The sequence below is a fragment of the Patagioenas fasciata genome, chromosome 6 (genome assembly GCF_037038585.1).
Source record: "Patagioenas fasciata isolate bPatFas1 chromosome 6, bPatFas1.hap1, whole genome shotgun sequence".
Taxonomy (NCBI): domain Eukaryota; kingdom Metazoa; phylum Chordata; class Aves; order Columbiformes; family Columbidae; genus Patagioenas; species Patagioenas fasciata.
This window is the reverse complement of record NC_092525.1, coordinates 31,440,534-31,465,552: the sequence shown is the minus strand read 5'-3', so window position 1 is coordinate 31,465,552 and position 25,019 is coordinate 31,440,534. Positions and strand designations below refer to the sequence as shown.

General features: G+C 38.9%; 1 protein-coding gene across 7 annotated transcripts in view; it reads right to left on the bottom strand.

Annotated features, from left to right (window-relative positions):
- The window catches only part of ABCA4 (ATP binding cassette subfamily A member 4), an 80,137-nt gene that overhangs the window by 16,649 nt on the left and 38,469 nt on the right, over positions 1 to 25,019 (bottom strand). For 4 of the 7 annotated variants that reach the window (XM_071810405.1, XM_071810404.1, XM_071810409.1 and 1 more), the window contains 21 exons: positions 24,565 to 24,769; positions 21,876 to 21,974; positions 18,346 to 18,570; positions 15,558 to 15,735; positions 14,081 to 14,212; positions 13,673 to 13,812; positions 12,762 to 12,899; positions 12,305 to 12,492; positions 11,455 to 11,545; positions 10,631 to 10,836; positions 10,159 to 10,207; positions 9,395 to 9,636; positions 8,824 to 8,948; positions 7,363 to 7,461; positions 6,164 to 6,353; positions 4,765 to 4,871; positions 3,737 to 3,769; positions 2,463 to 2,568; positions 2,272 to 2,346; positions 1,630 to 1,799; positions 465 to 642 (listed from right to left, as the gene is read on the bottom strand). In XM_071810405.1, coding sequence (XP_071666506.1) covers positions 465 to 642; positions 1,630 to 1,799; positions 2,272 to 2,346; positions 2,463 to 2,568; positions 3,737 to 3,769; positions 4,765 to 4,871; positions 6,164 to 6,353; positions 7,363 to 7,461; positions 8,824 to 8,948; positions 9,395 to 9,636; positions 10,159 to 10,207; positions 10,631 to 10,836; positions 11,455 to 11,545; positions 12,305 to 12,492; positions 12,762 to 12,899; positions 13,673 to 13,812; positions 14,081 to 14,212; positions 15,558 to 15,735; positions 18,346 to 18,570; positions 21,876 to 21,974; positions 24,565 to 24,769 — 2,976 coding nt within the window. The remainder of the gene's footprint in view (positions 1 to 464; positions 643 to 1,629; positions 1,800 to 2,271; positions 2,347 to 2,462; positions 2,569 to 3,736; positions 3,770 to 4,764; positions 4,872 to 6,163; positions 6,354 to 7,362; positions 7,462 to 8,823; positions 8,949 to 9,394; positions 9,637 to 10,158; positions 10,208 to 10,630; positions 10,837 to 11,454; positions 11,546 to 12,304; positions 12,493 to 12,761; positions 12,900 to 13,672; positions 13,813 to 14,080; positions 14,213 to 15,557; positions 15,736 to 18,345; positions 18,571 to 21,875; positions 21,975 to 24,564; positions 24,770 to 25,019) is intronic. The other 3 variants (XM_071810406.1, XM_065842144.2, XM_071810407.1) reach the window with 3 other exon arrangements.

Here is a 25,019-nt window from a genome sequence, read left to right as displayed (position 1 = left end):
ACCTAAACAAATACATCTATGTTATTTTAGACACTCTAGAATATTTCATCTGGCCTCCAGCTACGGTTCCAGCAGCCTGTGAATCTCCCATTTAGATTTCTTGAAAATCTCAAAACATGTTATCATTCTTCTAGAGAGCCAGAGTGACTAGCATCAGGCAACTGGGCTTTTCCCTGCTATAGTAAGTTTTACTTTATTATACATGGAGTTGTAAGTAGTGGAAACCCTAAGATTATAACAATTTCAGCTTCATTAGTTGAATAATGAGCTGTGCACCTGACTTAATTTCTACATCGCTAACTAGTTAAGAGGTCAGATCCTTAGCATGCTCTGTGAGAAATTCTTAAAGAAACTAATGCTTTGCAATGCTCAGAAACACCATCATTCAATGCACAGGTTAGTCCCCAGTTCATGCAAACCCAGGAATAATTTCAGGCTCTCAAATTAGATCAGAAGTTACTCACTATGTCCCACATGAAGTTAGTTAGCCAGTAGATCGCAGGGCTCACACCACTGACAAACTGTAGATGCTTGGCTTTTGTTACACGTTCTTGAATCAGGTATAAAACAAAACTAGCCGGTATAAAGGACATGGCAAAAATCACACAGATGGCAACAACTGCATCCACAGAAGTGGTAAGCCTAAAAGAGAGTACAAGAAGGGACTGTGAGCAAAGGAATGGATGCAACCATAACACTATATTAGCATTTGGGGAATCTGCAGGGAATATTAATATCTAGAAGTAGCAAGGTTATTTTGAAAGTAGAAGACTTCCAATTTCAAAATGTGCTAGTGTATTTTCCCAAATTGTGTTTGGGACTGTAGCTAATAAATATGGATGTTGGTGGCACTATTCCCTGATATCTACTTGCCTACATTCTCTGGAACCATTCAACTCCTTTATATATCTCAGTCTGACAGCCTTTCCTGTAAGGTGTGTGTCATACTGGACATTAAGGCAGAACAGTCAAAGTGCTCTGGGAGCTGGGAAAAGAGGGACTCGAAGAGGCAAGTTGCAGACAGTGAGATGAAGCACAGATCTTGCCTCTGTGCTAAGGCCAAAGTTTCCAGTGTCACTGAATTCTGAACTTAATGGAGAGATGAGTGGGAATTAATGTCTTCTTAGGTGTGTCTTTTCCAATAAATTATGGCTTTTAGATTCTGGAATACACAAAGCCTACTACATGCCATTGAAAGAATCTACCTGCGTGCTATCCTTGGCACCTAGATGGAAGCTGTCGACTACTGCCTGCCTGCAGTTAGTTAAGGACAATTTCTGATTCCTTTTTTGATTATTATCTCTGCTATTTCATAATCAGATCTATTGGCTTTGGAGCATGAACAAAGCCTTCAGAATCTTCATGCTTGGGAATCAACAGAAACACGTAATCATGTATTACCAATGGTCATAGCTCCTACACGGGATGGGAATGAACTCCTACAGGAATATAATGAGACAGAAAATAATAGATTGTATATCTAATTCTTGATTAGAACACAACTTCGGGGAAAGGCCTCCAAGTTCTGTCAATTGAACAATTTCTCTTCAGAGTGCGAGTACACCGGAGGTGGTAAGCTGCCAGGAGAGGAAGGTGTAAGAGCCAGCAGCAGAGCACAGGCAGACTTACACAGTGACTTCAGAGAGTTGCTCCTTGGTGAGGTTCAGAGGATGGTTGATAGCAGTGATCCCATATTCCTCAGGGGCTTGGCCAGTCCGCAGGTTAGCTCTAAGGATTGCAGTATTTGCTACATTAAGGAAACTAACCATAGCATGCCAGCCTTTATTGTTAAACCACACCTAAAAGAGTCAGAAAGCACAGATTCATTTAAGAAGCCTTCACTAATAACCCTGAGCTGCAGGAGAAAATTTAGCTGCCTTTTATCTACTTTGGTGGGCATTGTCAGCAGGGAAGAATCCAGCACCAGGAATTCATAGCTCCTAGCCACAGTCCAGCAGGAGGAGCTCACATACTGTGCTTTTAAAAGGGTTGGACAACCACAGCCAAGGGATTTTATAGAAGCACATTTTAAAATTTAGCATAATGTGTCCTACTTGGAAGTATTTAGGACAGCATGAAGTACTAAAGAACATGGTTTAAAAAAATCTCACATTAGAAATAATTTTGCATTAATACTGTATCCCATATTACTAGTAATAAGTAGAGCATTTCAGCTCTTCTTGCATCTGAGAATGCCACTAGCGATAGTCTCACAATTTGAAGTCTATGTCAAGGAAAACGGAGAGTTAGGAGATTACTTCCAGCAAATACCTTAATATTATCTTCAGTTTCCATGTATTTGAGGAAATTAGACATTTCTTTAGCAGCAGCCAGTGAACTTTGCCCCTAAAAGAAAAAGGCTAAAGGTCAGCTGTCTCGGTGAAATACAGTGCTGAAGGTTTTCAGCTTTGTAACAATTCTTTAGTAAAGAGACAAAAAAACCCCATAAAATTCTTGCTTACTCCTGTCACATTCATCATTCGGCCAAGATCACTTAAAAAACTGACAACTTGATCTCCAGAAACATGAAGGACTGGGAGCCTTCCTCCTATAGAAATGCCTCCGTATCTAACAAAGAGAACAATATCATCAGTCACTTGTACCACAGACCCCAAACTCTATACATTGATCGAAGTACTAAAAATAGACTTCATGCATAGGTTTTATTTCTATACATCATAAAATTAATGTATAACAAACTCTACACTTTTTCTAACATGTTGTATTAAGTCTTCATAGGCCTTACAAGTAATAGAAGTTCTATCAGTTTCTGACAGGTTCGTGCCAGGATCCTGAGAAAATGACCATTTAGATGCAAGATTTGGAGAAGACAGTTATTTCTACAGTGCAAAATCTTTGAATCAAGCTAATTGATGTATAACTGTTTGGGCAGCATGAAGGACTGAGGACAGCATGGACTTCATCAAAATTTCAGTTGCCCTGGGAGAAGCAGCTATTCACCAATGCTGGTGCCAGTCAATACTCCATAATGATAAATACTAACATATGAGATGAACCAAAGTTTAATCCTATAGAAAGTAATGTTTGCACATTTACAAGCAGATATTCTGTGAAGGAAGCCAGTCATCCAGCTGCTACTTTTGAAGTGAATTCCTACTGATGATGAACTGCATAAGTTCTTCAGGCTAATCAGTCATCTTTCTAAGCTTAGTATCTGCAGTGCAGACATCACACGGGGGTTAGCTGATGCCTCTACATAAGCATGGAGCATTAGTGGAATCTGTTTTATAACCACTGCATGCGTTCAGAGCACAGATGGGGAGTTATGGTTGTTACTTCTGTATTTGATTGGCTGGTGTCTGGGTTTCATATCTTACCCAGGTCTTTTTTTTTTTTTTTTGGAGAGTTCGTATTTTTCTCCTGGACTTTAAAAGAGCTGTGTCAGAGCACTATTCCAATGTAGTGCAGTTTTGTATTGTAACTTTCCATCACTCAGATCCCATTAGTGTGGTTCTTGTAGATAATAAAACTGTAAAGAGTTCCATTGTGTGCCTCTGGTCTTCATCTTTGTGGGGTAGTCCAAACAAATACAACCCCTTGTCTTTATAAAACCCTTGCTGACCCCCAGCCTATTTCCTACTGAAGCTATCTCTTTGTTCTATACTATCTATACTATTCCCCTTGTCCATTCAGAGAAACATTGTGAGGTTCCATGGTTAAACAGAAATTCATTGTTCTTGTATTTACCACCATAATCTGTGAATTGGTTTCTTACCTTTGCTCATTGACCCAATATTTGCTCTTCAAGCTGAAACAGACAAAAAAGAAACCTGTCTCTTAATGTGCTGAACCAATGTCAATGGTATTGTCAGGCTTAGATGGAAACTAAAAGAGAATTCCTATGCTTTGCAGATCTCCAGTTTCCCCTAGACAGCTTTTGTTTTGTCTTATTTGCTTTATTTTTTAATTGTTGTTACTTTGAGTTGTGGGGTTGTCAAGAGTTTTCATATTCCCTGCAGTTTTGTTTGTTGTTGTTTTTTGCTTTGTTTTCTAACATGATTCATATCCAGCTCCTATAGAGATAAGCAAGATTTCTAAAGTGACACATACTGGCTCTATCCTAAATCCATAAGGAACTGATTTTAAAAGATGCATCTAAAGCAAGATGACATGCTGAGGTGAATCAGTCAAAGGCAGCCAGTGCATAGCTAATATAATCGGAATTTCAAGAATTCTGCTGGGAATTGGAAAGGTATCAAGGCCTGAATCAGAAATAACAGGCCATGGACACAGCACAGCTAATTACCATGCACAACACCCATGCAAGGTGAGGAGCTATCAGTAGGACAGATATATCTATGTAACATTGTCCTTTGGCTCTTCAGCACTTCTGGGAAGAAAGTGATAATTAACTCAGGCAGATAGTCATGCTGGTGTGACTACAGTTCTTCATGGACACCAAGTAGTATCTCTGCAAGGCAGTTCACTGTGCTGTGCTGGGGCATTAGTTTTCTCACCACTGACACAGTTACCATCAAGATGGCATTCCATCAACATTGGAAGTTAGCTCTGCCTGTAAAGGAGTACCTGATTATACAAATAAGTCCGATTATACAAATAGGTATAATTAAAACAATTTAACTGCCCTAAAATGAGCATCTCCTATTCTTGCATCAGGAATACAGACATGATGCTCAAGTCTACAAAATACTGTGGCACACCAGATGCTATGTTATTATTAAACAAGAATATCATAGCCAGATGCAAAAATACCACATGTGAAAAACAAAGATTCATGCCTACCTCCCTTTTATCAAAGTAGGATATGTTTTCACCAGAAAATCTGAAATATTTCTGTGGGTCAGATCTTGAAGAATTTCTGTGCTGTGCTGCACTCTCTGGAAAGAAAACTGAATCAATGACAGTAAAATTTACAGTCTCTAAAGCTATTAAGTAAGTGTTGTCAGGAAAGCAGCAAAAGTAGTTTTGGTTCAGAGAAATTGCTCAGGTTCATAGTATCACAGAAATGAGAGTGGGTCATTCATTTCTACTTGGATTTGAAGTTTTAGACTAAATTTCCTTCTCAAATACACTAGCATGCAATTAGCAAAGTTCAACTTTGGCTGCCTATTGGACAGGGATTACTTGGAAATCAGAAATAACTTCGGATGCCGTGAATAAGGTCAGAATATAATGTGCGTGTTTGTTGGGGTGTTTTTGGTTTTTTTTTTTTTTTTTTTTAAATTCATAGACAGGAATTCTACAGATATTTAAAACAACATTGCTTTGTTGTTTTGTGAACAGCAACAGGGAAAGTAAAGCAAGCTGAATCAGTATTTTTAACAGATAGTGTCATGAATTAGGATTCAGAAATTGATTAAGCTTGTGACATTAGTATCAAAACTAGAATAATTTTAGTAATTTGGATAATGTGTGCAGCCTGGCAAACAGGAATACTGAAGTTGAATGGTATGCATGGTGAGACATTAAAGTAGTGAACTATTACTCTAAAAGTGGCTGCAGTTCAAATTTCTTCAGTTTATTAGAAAAAGATTTAGAAAATGTAAACACTAACAGGTGATTTTCCTTTGCTCTTCAAAAAGACCAAATATATTTTATAAAGGGCACTACTAAGATTATTTACTGATAGGAACAGGTGGGAATGTTGCTCTCATCTCTTCTCCATACAGCATCAGTGGTTATTAAATTACTCATCTTCGTGCACATGCATACAAACATTGGCTTTGCTAGCTTAGAACTTACTTTCTGGAAATGGAACCAAAAGACATGTAAAAAAATTATATTAAATGAAATTACTCCAGTCCATGATTTTCAAAATCATGACATTTTTTTCTTGCCTTGCTTTCTTCTCTCTCCTTCCCCTCCTTTCTTTAAAGAAAGACAATATTCTAAATAGAATTGTTATTTGAGGCAAAAAAGTGGGTTTGTTTGTTTTGTTTTGTTATTTTTATTTTTATTTTCTTCTATAGGAAAAGTTTGCCATTTGGATGAAAATAGTCATCAAATTTAATCTAAATGTGCAAGCTTTTCCAATACCTCTGAAACTGAATTCCAAATTCCAGCAATTCTTACTCCCATAAGAAAATGTACTCAATTCCTTCCATGTATATTGGCACATAATAATCCCTATTCCAGCACTTGTCACATAAATCGACAAAGATTTATGGCACAGGGACACTACCTGTGGTGGTGGGAGGCCTCCCGCGCCTGCAGGGCATTCTGGCAGCATAGTGAGTTTCTTGTGAGTACTGCACTTGCAGGAAGGTGATGGATTCTCAGGGCTCCACTTTTGGCTCAGCAGGAGGCTGCTTAGATTAGGCTGAGCAGCAGGGGTGTTCCAGGCAGTTGGCATATTGTTGCATGGGTAGTTCCTATGTGGGGAACAGATTCTTTAAGCTGTGCAGAGATACAGTTCATGAGAGCTCATGAATCACAACGTGCTCAGCAGACATTCTCCTCTCAGCCCTTATCCTGTGAATTATGAATACTAAGAACATTTTAAAGTCCTTGGTAAACATGAATAAATAGAATCTTCTGCCTCATCTCTGCCAAGTTCTCTGTCTTCGGCTTGCAGAGAAGACACTGAAGGAACAAGGGGACTGTGTTTGACCCATTAGTACACACAAAATCTTGCAAAGAAACGATCTTTTTCCTTCTCAGGCAGCACCTTTTCTCTCTTTTTATAAAGTTTCCTCTTTGTTCCTGCTGTACCAGGCAGAGGAGGAGAAGGGAGAGAGAAGAGGAAGAAAGAAAGAGCAAGAAAAATCAAGTTGCTGAATTTCACAACTAGGAAAGAGGCAGGAGAAAAGGAACAAATGGCAAAGCATAGCGTGCAAGCAAGAAATGCTTTGAAAGCAGGGCTCACAGGCAGGGTAAGTGGTTAGGACAACAAATGTTAAAGTAAGAGCTCTACTAACATTGTCCTACAGAGTGAGAATAGCTTCAAATCACAGAGACTGTCCTACTGCTCCTTCACAATCTGAGCAATTGCTGAAGCTATTGCTTTTAAACACATCAGCAGGAACAGGAGGAATCTGAGGGCATTCACCCATAGAAAGTACCTAGGAAGCTGTGATGATTTGGGTCTGAGCCCACTGGCCTACTGACATACATTTCAAGGTTGCTTAATTCTCAACACAAGGCTGCATGAGATGGCTTCCAGCTAGTCACATTGGGCACTGTGAATCACGGTTAATCCAGTGCCATTGTTGTCTTGCTGCTTGTTACTTTTGATCCAATATTAGATATTATTGCCAACAATATATCTGAAGCATTTGCTCTAGTGAAAAGTCAAGCCAATTCATTCTTGCTTCACTACTGAAGTTCCATTAGTAACATCCCGCGAGAATCTTGTTCAAGAGAGATTAGTTAGCAACTTACGGAAGAGGCTGATTCTTCATGCAGCGATTTCCAAATCCTGGTTTATTCAAGAAAGCATCAGTGATGGAGGCCATCTGCTCACTGCCAGGACGCTCATTGCTAACAAAATAAGATAGAACTTCCTCTATAAAAATTTTTATCAAACTATTGTACTGCAATACACATAGCAATTGGTGAAAGACAGTCATATGCCAGAACCAACTGCCCTTCTCCAAATGCTGATAATTCAGCTATTTTATTTATTTATGCAAAATCCCCAGAACCTTTCAAGGTGGCTAACAGGTTAAGCAATGATCCTTTTCTCCTAATAGTAAAGCATGACTTCTGACGCAGGTCTATAGAAATACAGGGTGTTTCAAAAAGATGGACCAAATTTCAAATCACTATATTTTGAAATCGGGTCCATCTTTCTGAAATACCCTGTACTCTCCAAAAAGGCTTGAATCTACATTTCTACCTGCTCAGCCCTGTCACACTCAGAAGATGAAGATCAGAAAATGAAAAATATATTCTTCATTTTCATTTGCTGAGGCCAAAGAGACAATGCTGCTAACTGTGAAGTGTCCGCAACAACCTAGCAACATTAGACTACAGAATATTGCTAGTGCCAAGTGTTATACAAGTATGAATACCAAACCCTGCTCCATACACTGTTAGGTGTAAATTAAATTAAAGTTTCATGTGAATTTTCAGTATAACTCAAGGAAAATATTTCAAAATTATTGTCTTCTGTTTTGCTGCTCTCTGCTATTTGAGATCTGCATTGCACATTTTTTGCCTTGGTGCAACTTCAGTTATAGAATATGTGAAAGTGAAGGTGAAGCACAGAGGAATTGTACAGTGACCCGGAGAGAACAGAACTGAAGCTTCTACAAAGAAAGAAAGGAGGTAAAGTGCTAGTAGACAAAAAAACCCAAAACAAACCACAAACAAAAAAACAGACCCAGCCAAAGGATGCTGTGTGGCGAAAAACTACTAGACAGCAGCATTCATAAAACTTAAGAGTCTCTGCTTTCATCTCGTTTCCATAACTTTGCCCAAATATTATACTAACTATAAATAAATCTACCACAGGTCAGTAGATAGGCTTGAATATTGTTGTTCTCTAAGATTAAGGCTATAGGAATAATTTGATGGTATATCCTAAACAGTCTGATTTCTTACTGCTCTGGATGCCCTGTTAGGCAGGATATGTAACTTTTTAAGTGTTGAGGTCATTAACTCAGGTAGGAAGAAGACAGTATCAAAGACAGCAAGATATTTGAAGGACTGTTGGTTATACATACAAGCAGCTGCACCACTTTCCCTCTGTTTCAATTATGCTGATTCAAGTGGAGTTAGTCCTTTTTTATACCACATAGAGTGAGAAAAGCCCAGAAAGAAAGGGCCCCATGATGTCAAACACTAGGGAGAAAAGGGTGTATATATGACAGATGTGTTTTATTCAGTGATTCCTCTCACCTGAAGAAAGTAAACTGTTGTCCATAGATCCAAGGGTGTAAGGTTAAGGCAGGATATTGTCCAAATGGAGGAATAATGACTGTAAGTATTAAAGATAGCAACACAAAACTAGCAGGGAGAACAACCTGCAGGGAACATAAAGCCATGACAATATGTTATTATGTATACGTTGTAGAGCAACAGTGTATACACCTCATAATATATATAAACAAAGGAGGGATGGCAGGGGCACACAGATCCTATCTGTTTCAGCTCCATAACACCAACTATTTGATTTCCAGTGCTTTCAGTTAAGATTCTGATTGTCACAAAACTATTATGTTAAAAATAAAATGCTGGGCTAGTAGTGTTTGAATCATGAACTTGGTGTAGGTGATAGACTCTAGGCAGAAAGAAAGAAAGAAAGAAAGAAAGAGTAAGAGGCAGAAGAGTTGGAATCATGACTAGAAGAGTTAGGGACACTGTTACCTATTTGCAGCACCTCTGTTGCTTTGCATAGACACATTTCTGGGAAAAACATCATTGACAATGTTGTGGGAAAGAGTCAAGAACAGCAAAAGCAAGTCTGTACCTGGGCTAGGAAGTCCTTGTGGCTGCGGGAGGCATGGTGGAACCGTTTGATGAGCAGTGCTTTGATCTGCTGATGTACAAGCTGAAAACCTTTATACTGTCGGGACCCTTTGCCTTCATTTTGATCTCTTGCTATGCCTGCTGGCATTCGAGAAGTGTGATTAGTTTCCAGTGCGGTTTGTTCAGCTGGTTTGTTCTCAGTAGAAATTTTGCCAAGAGTAGAACCATTTTCTTGAGTGTCTCCTAGGTTGAGATGAAAAGGAACAGAGAAGACACTTCGTCCCCCTTACATGAAGCTAGCACAAACATTTTAATGACCTCCAGATATTTTCAGCTCTATATATCACATCACCAGATTGCTTTAATTTCAACTGTTGCACTGTGGCTGTATGTAGTGGTATTACGTAGGTTAACACTCCTTTTAACAGGATGAACAAGTTAATAATGTATGTAGTTTATGGACTAATGGTCAGCAAAGTATTCTTTATAAAACTACTAAAACCATTGACATCTGTGGGTTTGACACTTCACTTTTATTTACATAGTTAAGAATCTCATCCAATGTAAATAAAAGTTTTTCTGCTGACTTCATCTTGTTTCTCAGATATCATGTCAAGCCCTGGAACCAGATATTTACTGACCAAATTTATTTTGGCAAGAACACCATACAAAGACTGAAAGTTCTGAGGCTCTTCTTTACTTGGTGTTCAGAACACAGAATAGTCCCAAGAAAAGTTTATCAGATACTGACTCATGGATCTATACCTGCTTTTTGCATTCCAGGGTCAGCTTCTGCTGTGACCTTTAGGAAAACCTGCCAGAGACAAATACATCTCCTGGTTAGGAATAGAACAGATACAATAACTTGACCTCTGGAACACTAGGCATCATCCTTTAATGTAACAGAAAAACATTCAGACACCTTTTCAGTACTCCTGCTTATTACACAGAGGTCTCTTATGAAATATCCCAGAAAATAAAGAAAGGAACAAATTAAGATACAAAAACAGATTTCAGGCTAATGACTCATGCTCCACAAGGCTGACTTGAAGTGAGGTTTGGATCCTTTCTCTGTGCCCATCTCAAAGACTTCCTGAGTGTGCTGCAACATATGCGACTAGGTTTTGAAGGGAATATTAAGGAATTAGTAAGATTGCATATTTAAGAGCAGGAACTGTCTCAGAAAACATTTGGGGACTGATGGTAAGATCAACAGATATTTTAATCTGTCTGTTACCTCTTCAAGCGGTGTGTCTGAAACTCCAAAACTGCTGAGTCCCAGGTCATCCAATGTTTCCTCCAGTTCTCTGAAGAGACTGGCATAAGATCGCTGTTTAAAATGTTTATTGGGCAAAAGGTAAATGAGTTCCTGACCAATGCTTTCAATTAATTTTGCTTCTGGGATATGATGATGAATTACTTCTGCTAGCTCATTCAGATCTCCTGTGAAAAGTCCAAACAGCATTCAAAGAATGAATATTTAACCATGCAAAGCATGATTTCAAAAGCTGTTGTTTGCATTTTACAAAAGGGGACTGCTCTATTACACAACTCACAGATATCTCAGTTAATTCTGTATTAGACTGGGTTACGTTGCTAGTTATGCCCTGGAACTATGCAGCACGAAACTATTTAAGGTCTGTTAATAAAGCACAACAAAATCTACAAGAATATCTACTTAAGTTCTTCTCTTATGCAGAAAAGCCAAAATAACTTTTTCTTTTTCTTTTTTTTTTTTTTTTCTGAGAAGGCCAATTTCCTTTGCTTTAGAAATGTTTCAGTTTTCATTAACAACTTACACATTTTGGTGCAGAGTAGTTCAAATCTCAGTCCATGCTGTCTATACAGTTTATCTATATCTGAGACCACATATACATCAAAAAGGGCAATGTTAAGCAAAACCACGAAGAAACCGTATCAAATTCATGTTACAATACAATACTGATGTAAGACACAAGAAGCGAAAAAGTGAGCCTCAGCAGCACTGATCACTGAGATGAGACTGCAGCAGAACAAGAGACATAGCTATGTGCTGGAATGTTGAACCTTTACACTTCTTACCATCCAGTTCCTGCTCTGGAGCTCCTTCTTTGGTCCTGCGTGTACAGCTGGAGCAGGAGCAGGAGCACTGAGATCCACAGCTACAAAGCGACTACCATGGACATGCAACAGATACAAAGATGAAAACGCTTCAGATACATGCAAAATAGGATGTAAGGTTTGTCAGCCTTTGAACGGCTTGAGACAGTGAAACATATGTAATATCTGGGATTTCTTGAGCATACTATATGGAAAGCTGTCTGAGGACTGGGTTAAGTAATGCAGAAAACAAATTGACCTGCACAATGAATATTTGTAAGTTCTAAGTCACATGCAAAATATCTGGGGAAATGTGGTCAGCAATGGCCATGAGTATACAGATCATGATGCTCCTAAGACTGGCAGCACTAGTAAGAGCAGAAAGAATCCAGATTCCTACTTCTCAAGTTGTGAGGCTGGTTTAGTTATGGATAAATGTAAACTCTTCCGGTGTCTGAGTTAGTTACTAGAATGCACCACATCTACAATCACTGTACTGCAAAAGTGAGAATCAGAAAGACCTGTATATGAACAAAGGTGACTTGACTGGTAAGAGTTTAGACATCCTCAACTGACAAGAGTGAACTATATACACCACTGAGGGCTTCATATCCACCTATTATTTTCAGCTGTCTGGCTGAATACATATTTATGAAACCAGAGAAGATTTTTATAGAGAGACTCGTGTATCCATATAATTTCATGAGGTGTCATCAAATAAGCCAGTTTTGTACACAGCCTCAAGCAGCACTTAAGTGCTTTCTACCCTGGTGCAGTACATGAATACGTGTATTTTTAGATTACTTGTGCAGGGAGGGAGATACATACTTACTGTAGTCCTTCCAGTTCTGGTGTTTTTCATTTTGCGAACAAGAGTGAGATAGAAGCCAGACCCAAAGCAGTTCTTTAGGAATACAGGAGAGCCTGAGCAGAAGAGTTTCCCTTGGGATATGATGGCTACTCTGTCTCCAAGGATGTCTGCCTCATCCATGTGATGTGTTGAGAGGATGATGGTTCTGCCTAGAAGGATCAAGGAGAAATGTTCAAGGCATGGACTCTCTCTGGAACTGAAAACTGTGCTTAGTTTTTTGGCAATTAATGCAGGATTTTCTCTGCATCAGAGCCAGGTCCCAGGTTTGCCACGTCTATAGGTATCCATTCAAAGAATCTTGTTTGCTTGTATTCAGATTCGACTACTCATAACAGTTGACACAGCAGGTACATGCTGCACCTATGACAGGTTTTGTGTGTGTGCATGTGTGTGTGATTTCCACTCTCAAACCTGTTACCTGAGCGATACTTCAGCAAAAGATCCCAGATAGATCGCCTGGAATATGGATCAACTCCAGAAGTGGGCTCATCCAAGACTACCACTTTTGCTTCACCCACAAAAGCAATGGCAACAGACAGTTTCCTTTGCATTCCACCTGCCAGAGGACAGACACACGCAGGAGTCTGAGATGAGTTACAAAAGTGGCAGGGATGTAACTAACACTGCTTTTCAGTGTGGTGATAAACTGATACAAGTAAAACGAAACCCACCCTCAGACAAATATTTCTGCAAAGTTAAATCAATAGTCACATTTTTCTTCTGAAGTTCAGAAAAGGCAAAAGCAGGAAGATATGAGGTTTTCATGTTCTCATGTGAAACTAGTCAACTTTTATAGTTGAGATCAGGCCAAAGTAGTATAAGAACACATGGCTGTTTATTCAAATCAGCTTTTGAATCTGAAAGCGAAATGTTTCCAAATACACTATGTGCATTTGTTCCTTTGGAATGAAAAAAATTACTCCTACCAAATAATACTAGAGAGTACTGACCCAAACAGTGGAGCGGCATGATAGTATAATATTTCATTTGCCATGAAATACTAGAATACTGTATTTTGTTTTGTTCTTACCTTGACAGATTTTACATATATATATATATATATATATATACACACACACACACACTTATTTAAAAACAACAGCTTCAAGTATATTTTAATTTGTTGTATATTTGTAAGAAACAGAAGCTTCAGGGACAGGGTGCATCAGCTTTACTATTTGTACAGTCCTATTTACTCTTTGATAGTAAAGACCTCTGCAGTGCAGTGATATGTCAAAATATGACCTCAAACATGTAATTCAAACAACCACTTCCCAAAGGCAAAGAAAAGGTGGCAGAAAAAACATCTTAGAACAATCCTGTAGGCACCTGACAAATTCTGAGCCTCTTCATTCCTTTTATGGGTGAGGCCCATGTCTTCTAGCATTTTTTCCAACTCTTGCTCAGCTTCATCCCTGGATCTCCCTTTCAGTTGAGAATAAAATAAGATGTGCTCTGCTACAGTAAGGCTGTGAAATCAGACAGAAAAGCATCAAGACAATTTAAATGAATAAGCAGATTTTTTCCCAAGCAGCAATAAATTCACTCTAGCTGTACCTTGGTAAAGGAAGAGGAGCTGCTTTGCCCTCTATCTAGATCACAGATCATCTTTGGGAGAAGTGTCTCTGAGATAGACTTACTACCAGCATAGCAAAAGAAAAAACACAGGATTTGGGAATGTGCCAAGCATGCAGACTGGGACCCTTATTCTTAAAGCCAGTTTGGAATGACACTTACTGATTGAATAAGATGTTGTATTGAGGGCACATGCCTATTCTGTGCCGAATGGAGTCCATGTGAGTCTGAATATCCAGGCCATCAATCAGCACAGTTCCAGAGGTGGGTGGGAAGAGGCCTGTCAGTATGGACCTGGGAAAAGAAAATTAGGAAATTCCCACCCTCCCATCTTCCTGTGCCTGATTAGGAAGATGCATTGCATGGTTCCACTAGATGGAGCATGATGACTTCTTACTATGGGTCTAGGAAACAAATCCAGTAAAAAGCATGCACATACTCTTGCTCTACTACAGTGAGAATCTTGTAGATCTGCTAATGTAGCTGTTGACACACCTGTCTGTATGGTCCGGGCCTGCATTAAAAAACTGTTTTAGTCAGCTACTCCATTTCAGAGTAGTGTGTTCAGCATGGTACATCACTCTTATGTACAAATGGGTCTAAAATGAAGCTCATTAGGACCAAGATAGTGAGTGATGGTTTGAGGTCTCCAGCCATGCTGACTCATGTCCTACATCTTTATTTTCTGTAAAATGGAAAGAAGCCAAATGTTATGTTGCAAATGGGTGGAACCTGTTACCATATTTGGATGAATAATGGATTTTTCAGTTCTGAAAATCTCAAAGCAACAGAAATTTTTTGTTTTATCAGGAGAATAGAAAAACAAATATACAAAACATTTCAGCAGATTAGAATGCTTTTATTTTGGGTCAAACGTATTTTGTTTTTATTTTGGGTCAAATAAAAGGCAATTTAAAGTGCCTTTGAAAGAAAAGTCTTTTTTAATTAAAGAAAAACTTGAAGTGTTCTGCTGGGAAACATCATAATGAAACACTTCAGTTCTTTCAGCATTTGGTGAACTTGCTACAGACTGATTAAATGTTTTCTTCACTAATTATTTTGCCAAATAAAGTTATGTATAAAGAACATGAAACACTCCTGAAGTCCAGCTTCCAGAGACACCAAAGTTCTAGGACTAGAGGAACATTTTACTCTGGACATGGATCCTGCAGATATGCAACCATTTTGCCTAAAGAGGGCCTATATCTTATGTTGCTTTGCACACAGACCAAAAAAAGTGACTGACTTAAAGCCAGCTAGATAGAGAAACCAAGAACACAAGGAGGGTGGTCACTTCCAGATCTTCAACTCTTTCAGCCAGAAGATCCTTTTCCCTCTTCGTCTATCAGCACTCTGGCCATGAGAAATGATTTTTGGAGGAGAGAATTGCTTCCTTCTCTCTAGAGTTCCTCTCGTTTGTGTCATGCATTGCCTCCCTCCCAGAGTTTAGATAATCCAGAATATTTTCTCTTTGCCTAGGGGCAGCATTTTTTCTGTCTGGAAAAAGCTTGATGTTGTGCATCAAGCTAGCTGCAGGGGTGGTAGAGAGACAAGGGAAGAGTTAAAAGAGAAGACTGCTCCTCAGGACAGAGCAATAGAGCATTGCCCTGGATTTGCTTCTTCTAAACCACATACTTACATGGTGGTTGTCTTTCCTGCTCCATTATGACCAAGAAAGGCTGTGATCTGGCCCTCATAAAAAGTAATATTCATCCCATCTACTGCTGGCTTGGGCCTGTTGGCAAAAATCTTCACCAGGTTTTGAATGCATACTCCTGGAATCAATCCTGTTGGCTCAGGTTCAAAGAAGGTATTTACTTGAAAGATAAGAAATCAAGAATGCAAAAAAAAAAAAAAAAACCAACATCAATAAGTGCAATAACAGCACATACCCAGTAAAATACATCATCACATGTCAGGGCCAGATTCTCCAGTCACACCAGTACCAAACTGAGGCAAGATCTCTAACTGCAATGCAATTTATTTAGATTCACCCACATATCAATGACAGGAGAAGCAGAACCCAGACTGTAATGGTCTGTGGAGAGGTAACTCATTGGATCAGGTGAGGCAGAACGTGCTTTCTGTTTTCACTGTGTAGCAGGAAGATAATTTCGGATTGTTTGTAGATACTTAGATAGGCTTAGAGATTACATTAAACAAGCAGTGGGTTGCCTTTCTAGCTAGGCTGAAATCTGCCACTGAAATCATCTGCCCAGCTGTGCATTCTTTTACCATGATGCATTAAAACAAAACAACGCACACACAAAAACAAACCAAACAAAAAACATTTGCCTTTAATCCTGGTAGGTGAAATTTACCCCCTTGCTGAGGCCAGCTAAAGGTTTAGGCAGTACCTAGTATGAGCACTACATAGGATGGCTTTCTGTCAGGATTAAAAATGCATTATTGTAAATAGCACCATCAGGATCTTTTATTGCATCAGTTTCTAGACAAAACAAACTTCCTTTGAAGTAAATTAAGCCCTTGGGCAATGTGAATTATGAAAGTTGAGAAATTTAAACTAAAGACCCTGTCCACTTTTGTTTACACAGAATGCTGAAGGCTTTGTATGAAGGCTTGTTTTGCAATTGCAGTTTACCTAAATTGTTTAGTACCCAGCAGGGGAAAGCAGCCAATGCCATCTGGGTGAAACCAGCCCCACCTTCATCAGTGGCTTGTGCGACTGTCACTATAAACAATACTCAGGAAAAAGTCCTGAATATGTTGCACATGAGTGAGCTTTGTATACTACAGTGCAGCTGAAATAATTAATCTGGAATGGGTAGCTTTATTTTATTTAAAATTATGTTTATGACAAACTTTTCTTTTGCTTTGTGAAGGAGTTTTGGTTTCCTTTTACCTCACTAGGCCAAACACTAACATCCCTGTATTTACAAAAGTTGACATAGAGTCTGTCTAGAGAGTTATGCATATATGGACAATTTAGGCACCATTCTTGGTTTTACATGTCTCACGATCTCAATTCATATTCCTCCAGGCCTCACTAACAAGCTCTGTGCAAATTCTCTGACCACCTTTCCCAGTATGTGTTTTGTATCACCTGAAGGACACTGGTGGAGGGCCGAGCTCCTGGGTTTTTGTGATTCATATTTTTCCATTCTGATTCTATTCCCTCAGTGCAATTTTGGGCCATTTAGACTTTTCTTCAGAGATGTCAGCATTTGTTTGGGATGTGAACGGGTCTTTGGTGAAATCCGTGCTTAAAATATAACAAGCAATTAGGGCAAATATATGGTGTCTGCCCTGCTCTGCTAACCCATGCTAGTGTTGGACTGCACTAGGGTGAAGCCATTAAAACTACTCTCCATTTCCCATCTCATTGCTCTTACACGAAGCGCTAAGTCTTACATGACGCCATTTTGGAAACTGTGTCCACGAATCATGCCAGGTTTGTTCCTGGCTTCTCCACATGTCTCCCAGCTCCTGTGTGTCTGGCTGAAAGGGAAAGCAGACTTTTTGTGCAGCGACAAGCAAAACCCTTTCTCTGTGGCCATGGAGCAGCTGGAACCTGGGAGCTGACGCATATAGCACCACAAAGATAAGGCAGTACTAGGAGAAGATTGGCTGAAATAACCTTTGCCCTCTGCCTGTCTTTTTTTTTCTTTTGAAGTCCTGTTCTGTTTCCATTCACCCTGAATGCATGTTTTCAGTGCCTACGTGAGGAGCTCTGATGACCCCACTTTTATCTCTAGCTTTTCAAGAGAGTCAGAGTGGGCTCAGAGTTGTCTGTAGCAGTTACTTTTGCTACAGAATCCACATGCATTCCTCTGTGCATCACATACAGAAAACTCCTCTGGCTCCCCACAAAAGAAGACATTGGGACTTGAAAACAAGGCAGGTCATTCAGGAACTCTTAGATGGTGGCTAATATCAGCATCAGAAAAGGTTGCAGACAGACACACAGAGCACTTTAGATAAATCCCTTTGAAACTAGCCTTTCCCTACAGATGCAAGACACACTAAAGATGGGGGAAAAAAGAAGGAGGATGGCTTAGGAGGGAAGAACACTCCTCTCAGCATAAGTATCTTTATTGAAGTCACAGCTCTGTTTAATTCTAAGAAGTCAATGTCTGTGTCTCTGAGGCTTCCCTCAGCATGAACACTAGCTTGCTATAGAAACAGCCTCCATTTGCACAATAAAAAACAAGTTACAGAGCTCTTATGGAAGGCAGCTCTCATGTGTGGTGACTAAGATATGCTAAGGGATTGTGAATTTAGAGGAATATGTAAGGGGTAACTGGGAGAGTCAGTGTCTCCCCTGAGCTTAGCTCTGGCAGTTGCACGCTATCCTCTGTAGCCTACTGGGCTCTTGTAGTTTGACTCCAATAATTCCTATGTCTAGTTTGTTAGGAAGCACAATGAGTACCGCATCTCAGAATTACTAAGTTGCTCTCTCTCCTTACTATTAATTTCATCTTTGTCCTGGACATCTGTCTGAGGTTTCCCCTGCTTGCCGTGTTCTTTTTCTCGTTTGTGTTTACATTGTTTGTTTTTACCATCCTTCTCCCCTTGGTTGTCAGTCTTTTCTTCCGGCTTTTCAGGTTCTTCAGATTTCTTTGTTCTGCTTTCATTTTTTTCCTCTTCCAGGGCCTTCTGATCCACACGGCCTTCTGACTCTGGACTTTTTTCTATATAAACCAAAAGTAACAAACATTTAATTAACCAAAATTTAGTAGTTTCTTATTTCTAGAGGTGATTTGAGGAAAAGGAGGTGCTACTAAGCCTTGAGCTCTCCAAGAGTGTTAATCATCAGTGCTTTACTCAGGTTAGGAACACAGCACTCAAAGCCATCTAGCTTACAATCTGCCTCTGTCAGAAACAGATAGTTAAGGAAGACAACTGACAGTTTTGCAATTATAGACCCAGAGAAGATCCTGACTAATATTAGATACACACTTTAGATTCTGTCCGCACAGCTCTAGACCAAATTCTTCACCACATGAAGAGAAAGGCCACACAAACATTTCCCAGACTTACAGGGAGTGAAAGGAAGAAAAAAATGAAAAGGTTAAACAAAAATAAAACCACTAAACTGCTACTTAGATTAAGAGACTGGCTCCAGGCCAGAGTGAATGAGTTAGTGTTAACTTTCGTACAAGAATTTCTGGCTTTCCAGTTTGGTGTCCGACCTTGTGCCATGAAGGAAATCAGTCACATAAGATCATTAATGGGGCCAGGCTTGAAGCAGGAAGAACACTGGTGTCAGAAGAGAGAGCCCCTGAAGGAACTGTTTACAAAACACAAATTCAAGCTGGCAGCCTAGAGTGCAGCTAGCGCAAATGTAATTATCAGTTGGCCTAGGACTTAATTTTGTTGTGAAATTTCACCATAACTTTCTGCTAGAAGAAACGTCAGCCATAAAACTATATAAAATTACCCGGTGCACAAATACCAACATAAACATGTTCACTGTGTCACCTAAAATGGCGAAGTGGGGGATATAAAACTGCACTGATAGAAGCAAATTTTAAAAGTACCAAGAAATTTTAAAAGTACCGAGTACTAGTTTAACTTCATTTGCAGTTGTGCATTTACATTATCTGACATTTTCTTATCCAGATTTCTTCCCAACACATTAACTACTTAAGATAAATTGAGAAAACATTTAATATTACCCTTGAAGTAAAGATCTGAATTGAGAAAAGTTCTACAGTTGTTCATGTGAACTGAGGCACTGAAGAGTCTTAGTTCTTCAAACAGGTAAGAATCTCATGTCTCCTACAAAGAATTAATCAGAGATGACCTCTCCAACTGTCCCTACTTGAAAAAACCCAAGGCAAAGTTTTGTAGAAGAGAGTATTAAATAAGTATCAGCATGCTTAGGCTAGCTGAGGTAATCATAGACTAATTAAATCAGAAGGGACTTCCAAAGATTTCCAGTTCATTCCTCACAAAATAGGGCCAATATGGATCACAGTGACTATCTCAAAAAATTGAGATTTCACAACCTTTCTGAGCAAGCTGTTCCAGCATTCTAACTACACAATAAATAATTTGTTGCATTTATATTAAATCAGAATTCCTGTTTTCCAGCTTACATCCATTGGCTCTCATGCTTCCACTACGCACATCTGAGAAGTCTAGTTCTATCTTAGCTTTCTCTCATTAAACAGTATTAAGTCCACTGTCAGCCCCTGTCACTAATAACTAGCCCCCAGTGATGATTTGCACAGCTGAACTCAGTCCTTTGGGCCAACAGTTCAGTCAATTTTCAACCCACTTTGGTGTCCACTCAAGCAGCCTGCATCTCATTGATTTGGCTATCAGAATACTATGTGAGTCCATGCTAAAGCCAAGTTAAATGGCGTATACTGTTCTCCCTTTGTTCATCGATCCAGTCATCACAGGAGAAAGTCAACTGGCTAGGCAAGATTTGCATTTGGTAAATCCACGTTCATTATTTCCTGTCAGCTTGTCCTTCATGTTTTTGGGAATGGTTTCCAGGGGATCTAGCTCTTAATCTTACCAGGGATTGATTAGCATCAGCAGAACTAGGATGAGAGCTCCAGAAGGGGCTGCAAGATTGCCCCATTTTTAATCAACAATGAACTGTTAGATCAGTTCAGCTACCTGATGTAATGTCACCTAAAAAATAAACTCTAGGCTTCACTTAAACAAAATATTTTATCTAAGTAAATTTTAAAATACTATTAAAAACTCAATTTATTTTATTTCTACTAATTTTAGGCTCAAACTAAATAAATAGAAAATGTTAAAATCCTATAAGTAACTCTACTCCAAATTTGAGACATGCAAAGGAGCTCTGGTGCAGGATATGCCCAAATTCCACAGAAAGTCAGTGAGAAGTAGGGGTCGACATCTTATCTGGGTATTTGGAATTTTTCCATTCATCTATAAACATGCAGTAAGTCCTCCTTTGGCTCTTTCCTGTTCCTTCCTATACAGTCAAATTCTAATCTGGTGGGCAGCATTTGCAAAGCCAAAGCAAGTAACAGACTCCATAGTATCTAGACAAGCCTCTACCATTCTGAATACTCTCACAGCAAGCCCAAAGGCAAACATATCCTTTTCCTCAGAATGCACCAGAAGTCAAAGCCTCTTAAAAAAAAACCCCAATGTGATAACCTCCTCCTTTCTGATCAAAACATGTGATCTGTGGATGTATTATCAGCTGTTTAAAGAAAGGATTAACTCCCTTCTGGTTTATAGGAATCAACCTGAGGTGAGACTGCCTTGTCAGCAGTCAGCCTCACTTGATGAAGGGTAAGGATGGTAGTGAGAAGACTGAAGAAATTATTTCTTCATCTGTCATTTTGATTGGTTTCAGTATTACCTTGTAAATTTAAGACAGATTTCAAACCACAACCTTCAGTCAGCTTCTATTCCAGACATTAATAATAATTCTGCATTCATTCCTATTTAAATACAATCATCCACATCCTGTTCTTAACTACTCCAGCATCCACGCACAGAAAAAACATCTGCAAAACCAGGACTTTTGCACTCATTCCAGTTGGTGCAAAGGTGGCACCAATTTTGATCTTGCTTACAAATCCAAAGTAAACAGAATCAAACTGGTGTCAAACTAGATAGAAAAGAATCAGCTTTAGAAAGATAAGGGAGCTTCAGTGTAAATAAGATCAACATCGCATTTGATTTTGACTCATTTCACAAATGCTCTCTTGGGCAAAAAGAACTCCTTGAATGTCTCAAAAGGTGTGGGTTAGGGAGTAGGGGCTTGATGTTGCTTGTAAACCTACACTTTAAAAGCTCTCAGACAGAACAGTGACTCACCTCTAATAACTCTAATAATAGCAGGCCACTCCAAGTTCAAAGGCACCTGCTGAGATTCCCAGTATATGGCTGTTTCTAATCTTTGCAGCAGCTCAGGTAATGGAAATGTTACACAGTCACCTCTAAGCGGATCAGTGGTTTTGAAGTTATTTCTGAACACCAAAGTTTTGGAACTCACCATCAGCACTTGCTGTTTTCTCAGCTTTTGGGTTTCTAGAGCCAAGCCAGTAAGATTCCTGCACAGGGAAATACCAAGGCTGTGGTAGACCATAGTCCCCTAAAGCAAAAATAAATAGGTAAAGTGCACTTCACAAACACATTCCTCAGTGGGCACAAATTCATCTAGGCAAAGTCTGAGCTATAATTATATACACTTGCAGTCCTAGTGTTGCATATCAGAAGGTCAAACCATCCACCAAGTACCTGAGAGAAGAGATTCTGTTTGCATATATATTTTTTTTCTTTTGGACAGGAGTAAAATATTCAGAAAATATGCGACCTGATTTGCCTTACCCTTCTTTAAGTAGAACATGGTTTAGAATGAAGTTACTCCCTACATGGGGACAACTTGAATCCTCACCAACCGGGCAGCAGCTGCCAAGGAACATCCTGATTGCTTGAGATGGGATCCCAGTCTTACTCAAGGATTCTCTTTTAAAGTTCACTTAACACTTGAGGGTTTACATGACTGAAAAGACCATTATATTTACACTGGGCCTGAATTCACAATCGACAATGAGAAAAGAGACTCTGGTTGTTATTTCAGCTCACAGTCTTGCAGGAAAAATGACAACAGAGTAATCTTTTCTTAAGCAGAAAACGGCTGTTTTGGTCACAGGTGATTCTGTTTTGAAAAGAGAAAGTACAATAACCTTATCAGTTCTTGTCAGGCCAGATCAGAGTCACTGCAAGGCAACACCATTTTCCTGGATCATATGGATTTACAGAACGCAGCGATTTGAGCTGCTATGTTAAAACTGGCATCCTTATGAACCCAGATGTTATTGGCCTTGTGCTACTTATTCAAAATAAGCAACGTGAATTTGTGATGCTCACTGAAAATGGTCAGTTTTTCTATACAAACCCCATTGTTCACGAAAGCATCTGATTATTTTTGACTTACCAAAAATATCTTGTATGTCAGGCAACCACTTATACTCCCATTAATGCACACAAATGCTTGTCTGCATCCAGAAGCAGCTTGCCTTGCACTTGCTATAGACTGGATTATACTCCTTTGAAGCTGATGGCTCAGACAACTGCTTCGCATTCAGGACAAATGCAAACCCCAAGTGAACTCCATTATGGAGCAGAATGCTCAAATAGCTGAAGGACCACTGTACCAATGGGTGGCTGGCTGCAGAGAAAACTTGAGTAGGAGCTGGACCGTATGGTTCAAAGGATTATCCAGGGAACTCGTATAGTAAGCTAAAAGACTACAGAATTGATTTGGTAGGTCTGCAAGTGTGTGACAGTGAAATGCTATAAGAAATGCCACAGAAATAGAGGAGCAGAAAGCTAAGGAGACACTCAGAGCAAATATAGGGAGAAGCTGAAGTTAATGAATAGAAGCCCTAACAGGCATTACTTTTGTGTAAAGTTCTGGCTGAAAAAAAAATGACTTGGATCTATGAGCAAAGAAATTCTTGTCATTTAATTCCTGCTGTGCTCATGGAAATAGTACATTGTCCATTCTTTTTTAAATAAACAAAGTTGCAAAATGTGCTTCTCCAAAGAGGAACTTTTAGGAAAGTTACTGCAAATCAGCTTTGAAAATAAGTATGTTAAAATTGCCATAAACTTCTTTGTGAGGACATATTTCTTAAAAACTGAAAAGGCATAAATTTGGTGTAGCATTGCTCACTTTGGTAGGGACATGAAGAAAAGTAGACTTAAGGTCATATTCTGATTTTGAACCAAAATATCCTCAGATACATCTAATGCCATTTAACAAATCTTTTCTCAATTTGGATTAACTATCATAAGTGATGTGTGCAGACAAGCACCATCTTACCTTATCCATCATTAATTTTTTTCATAGTCAAAATCTGCAAGACTTCAAATTCTGAGTAACCACTCAAGCCAAAAAAAAAGGAAGAAAAAGACAGCCATCTGCCAAGAAACACATTCTGGAACTGCAGTTCACATGTGGGAGTAATAAATTAATGAAAATAAATCTCACGTGCTTGTACAGCATTAGAGTCTGCATTATTATATTGTAACAATATTCAATAGGCAGCAAGATAACCATTTTAGCTACAAGGACAAACCATTTTCTCACAAAGATAGTTCCCCAGCTTTGTAATTGATAACAGAAAAAATCCTTTCGTGAACTTGCACTAGAACCAGGATTCCCATTTAGAAATAAATCCACACAGGAACTTTGACAGCTGCCTAGAATACAGTATATGTCTCAAGAAATAGTACCATCCTTTTAGAAACAGTTGGCCTAATGTGGTCATAGTATTTATGTGAACTAGAACTGTTATTTCTATATTTTCAAAAATATAAAAAATTCTCACTATAAATGACTGAATCTTCTCAAAAGAAAAATAAGTACACAAACTGGCTTTTAACAGATTGTATTTTTGTCAACTTCTTTTCTATCTAAATTTGAAAACAGGACCAGAAATTGCATCCTCCTTCTTACTTTTTCCTCCTTTTCCATTCTCTTCAGGACTGAAATAGGAAAAAGGAAAGAGAGAAAAGCGGAAGTCCTTAATAAACTGTCGGTGCTATACTGGATAAGACTCATGGGCTACAATGTCAAATACCCTTTTTGTGATAGAGAAATACTTAGAGGCTGATTAAGCTAACACAGTTTACAACACCTACCACTACTTTGCATGAATAAGAACTTGACCTACCTGGAAAAACATTGTCAAGATACCAAGAAAGTATTCCATAGAGAAAAGCATCAAAAAGCATCATTCTAATGGAAAAAAGAAAACTATATTCATCTCCTTCCAAGGGACTGGTTCTGATGTTACCCCACTGTAGGCCAAGACCTTGTTCTTCATACCGTGACAAGTATTCTGTGCCGAAGCCAAAAGCTACTTGAGAAAGCAAACTCTGGAATAAAGGAAAAATGACATTCGACTCAGACAGAGTGACATTTTGTAAAGCAGCACAAAAAATATGACCTTTAGAGACTCAACTTTGAAACCTGATAATACCTAACAAATTACCAAGGAAAAGTGGTTTCATTTTTATATTGGACTGGGATGTTTAATCCTCTGAATGGTGGCAATTCTAAGCAGTATTTAGCCATAACAGACAGTATTAAACCTTGACTGTAGTTTATTCAGCTACTAGACAACCT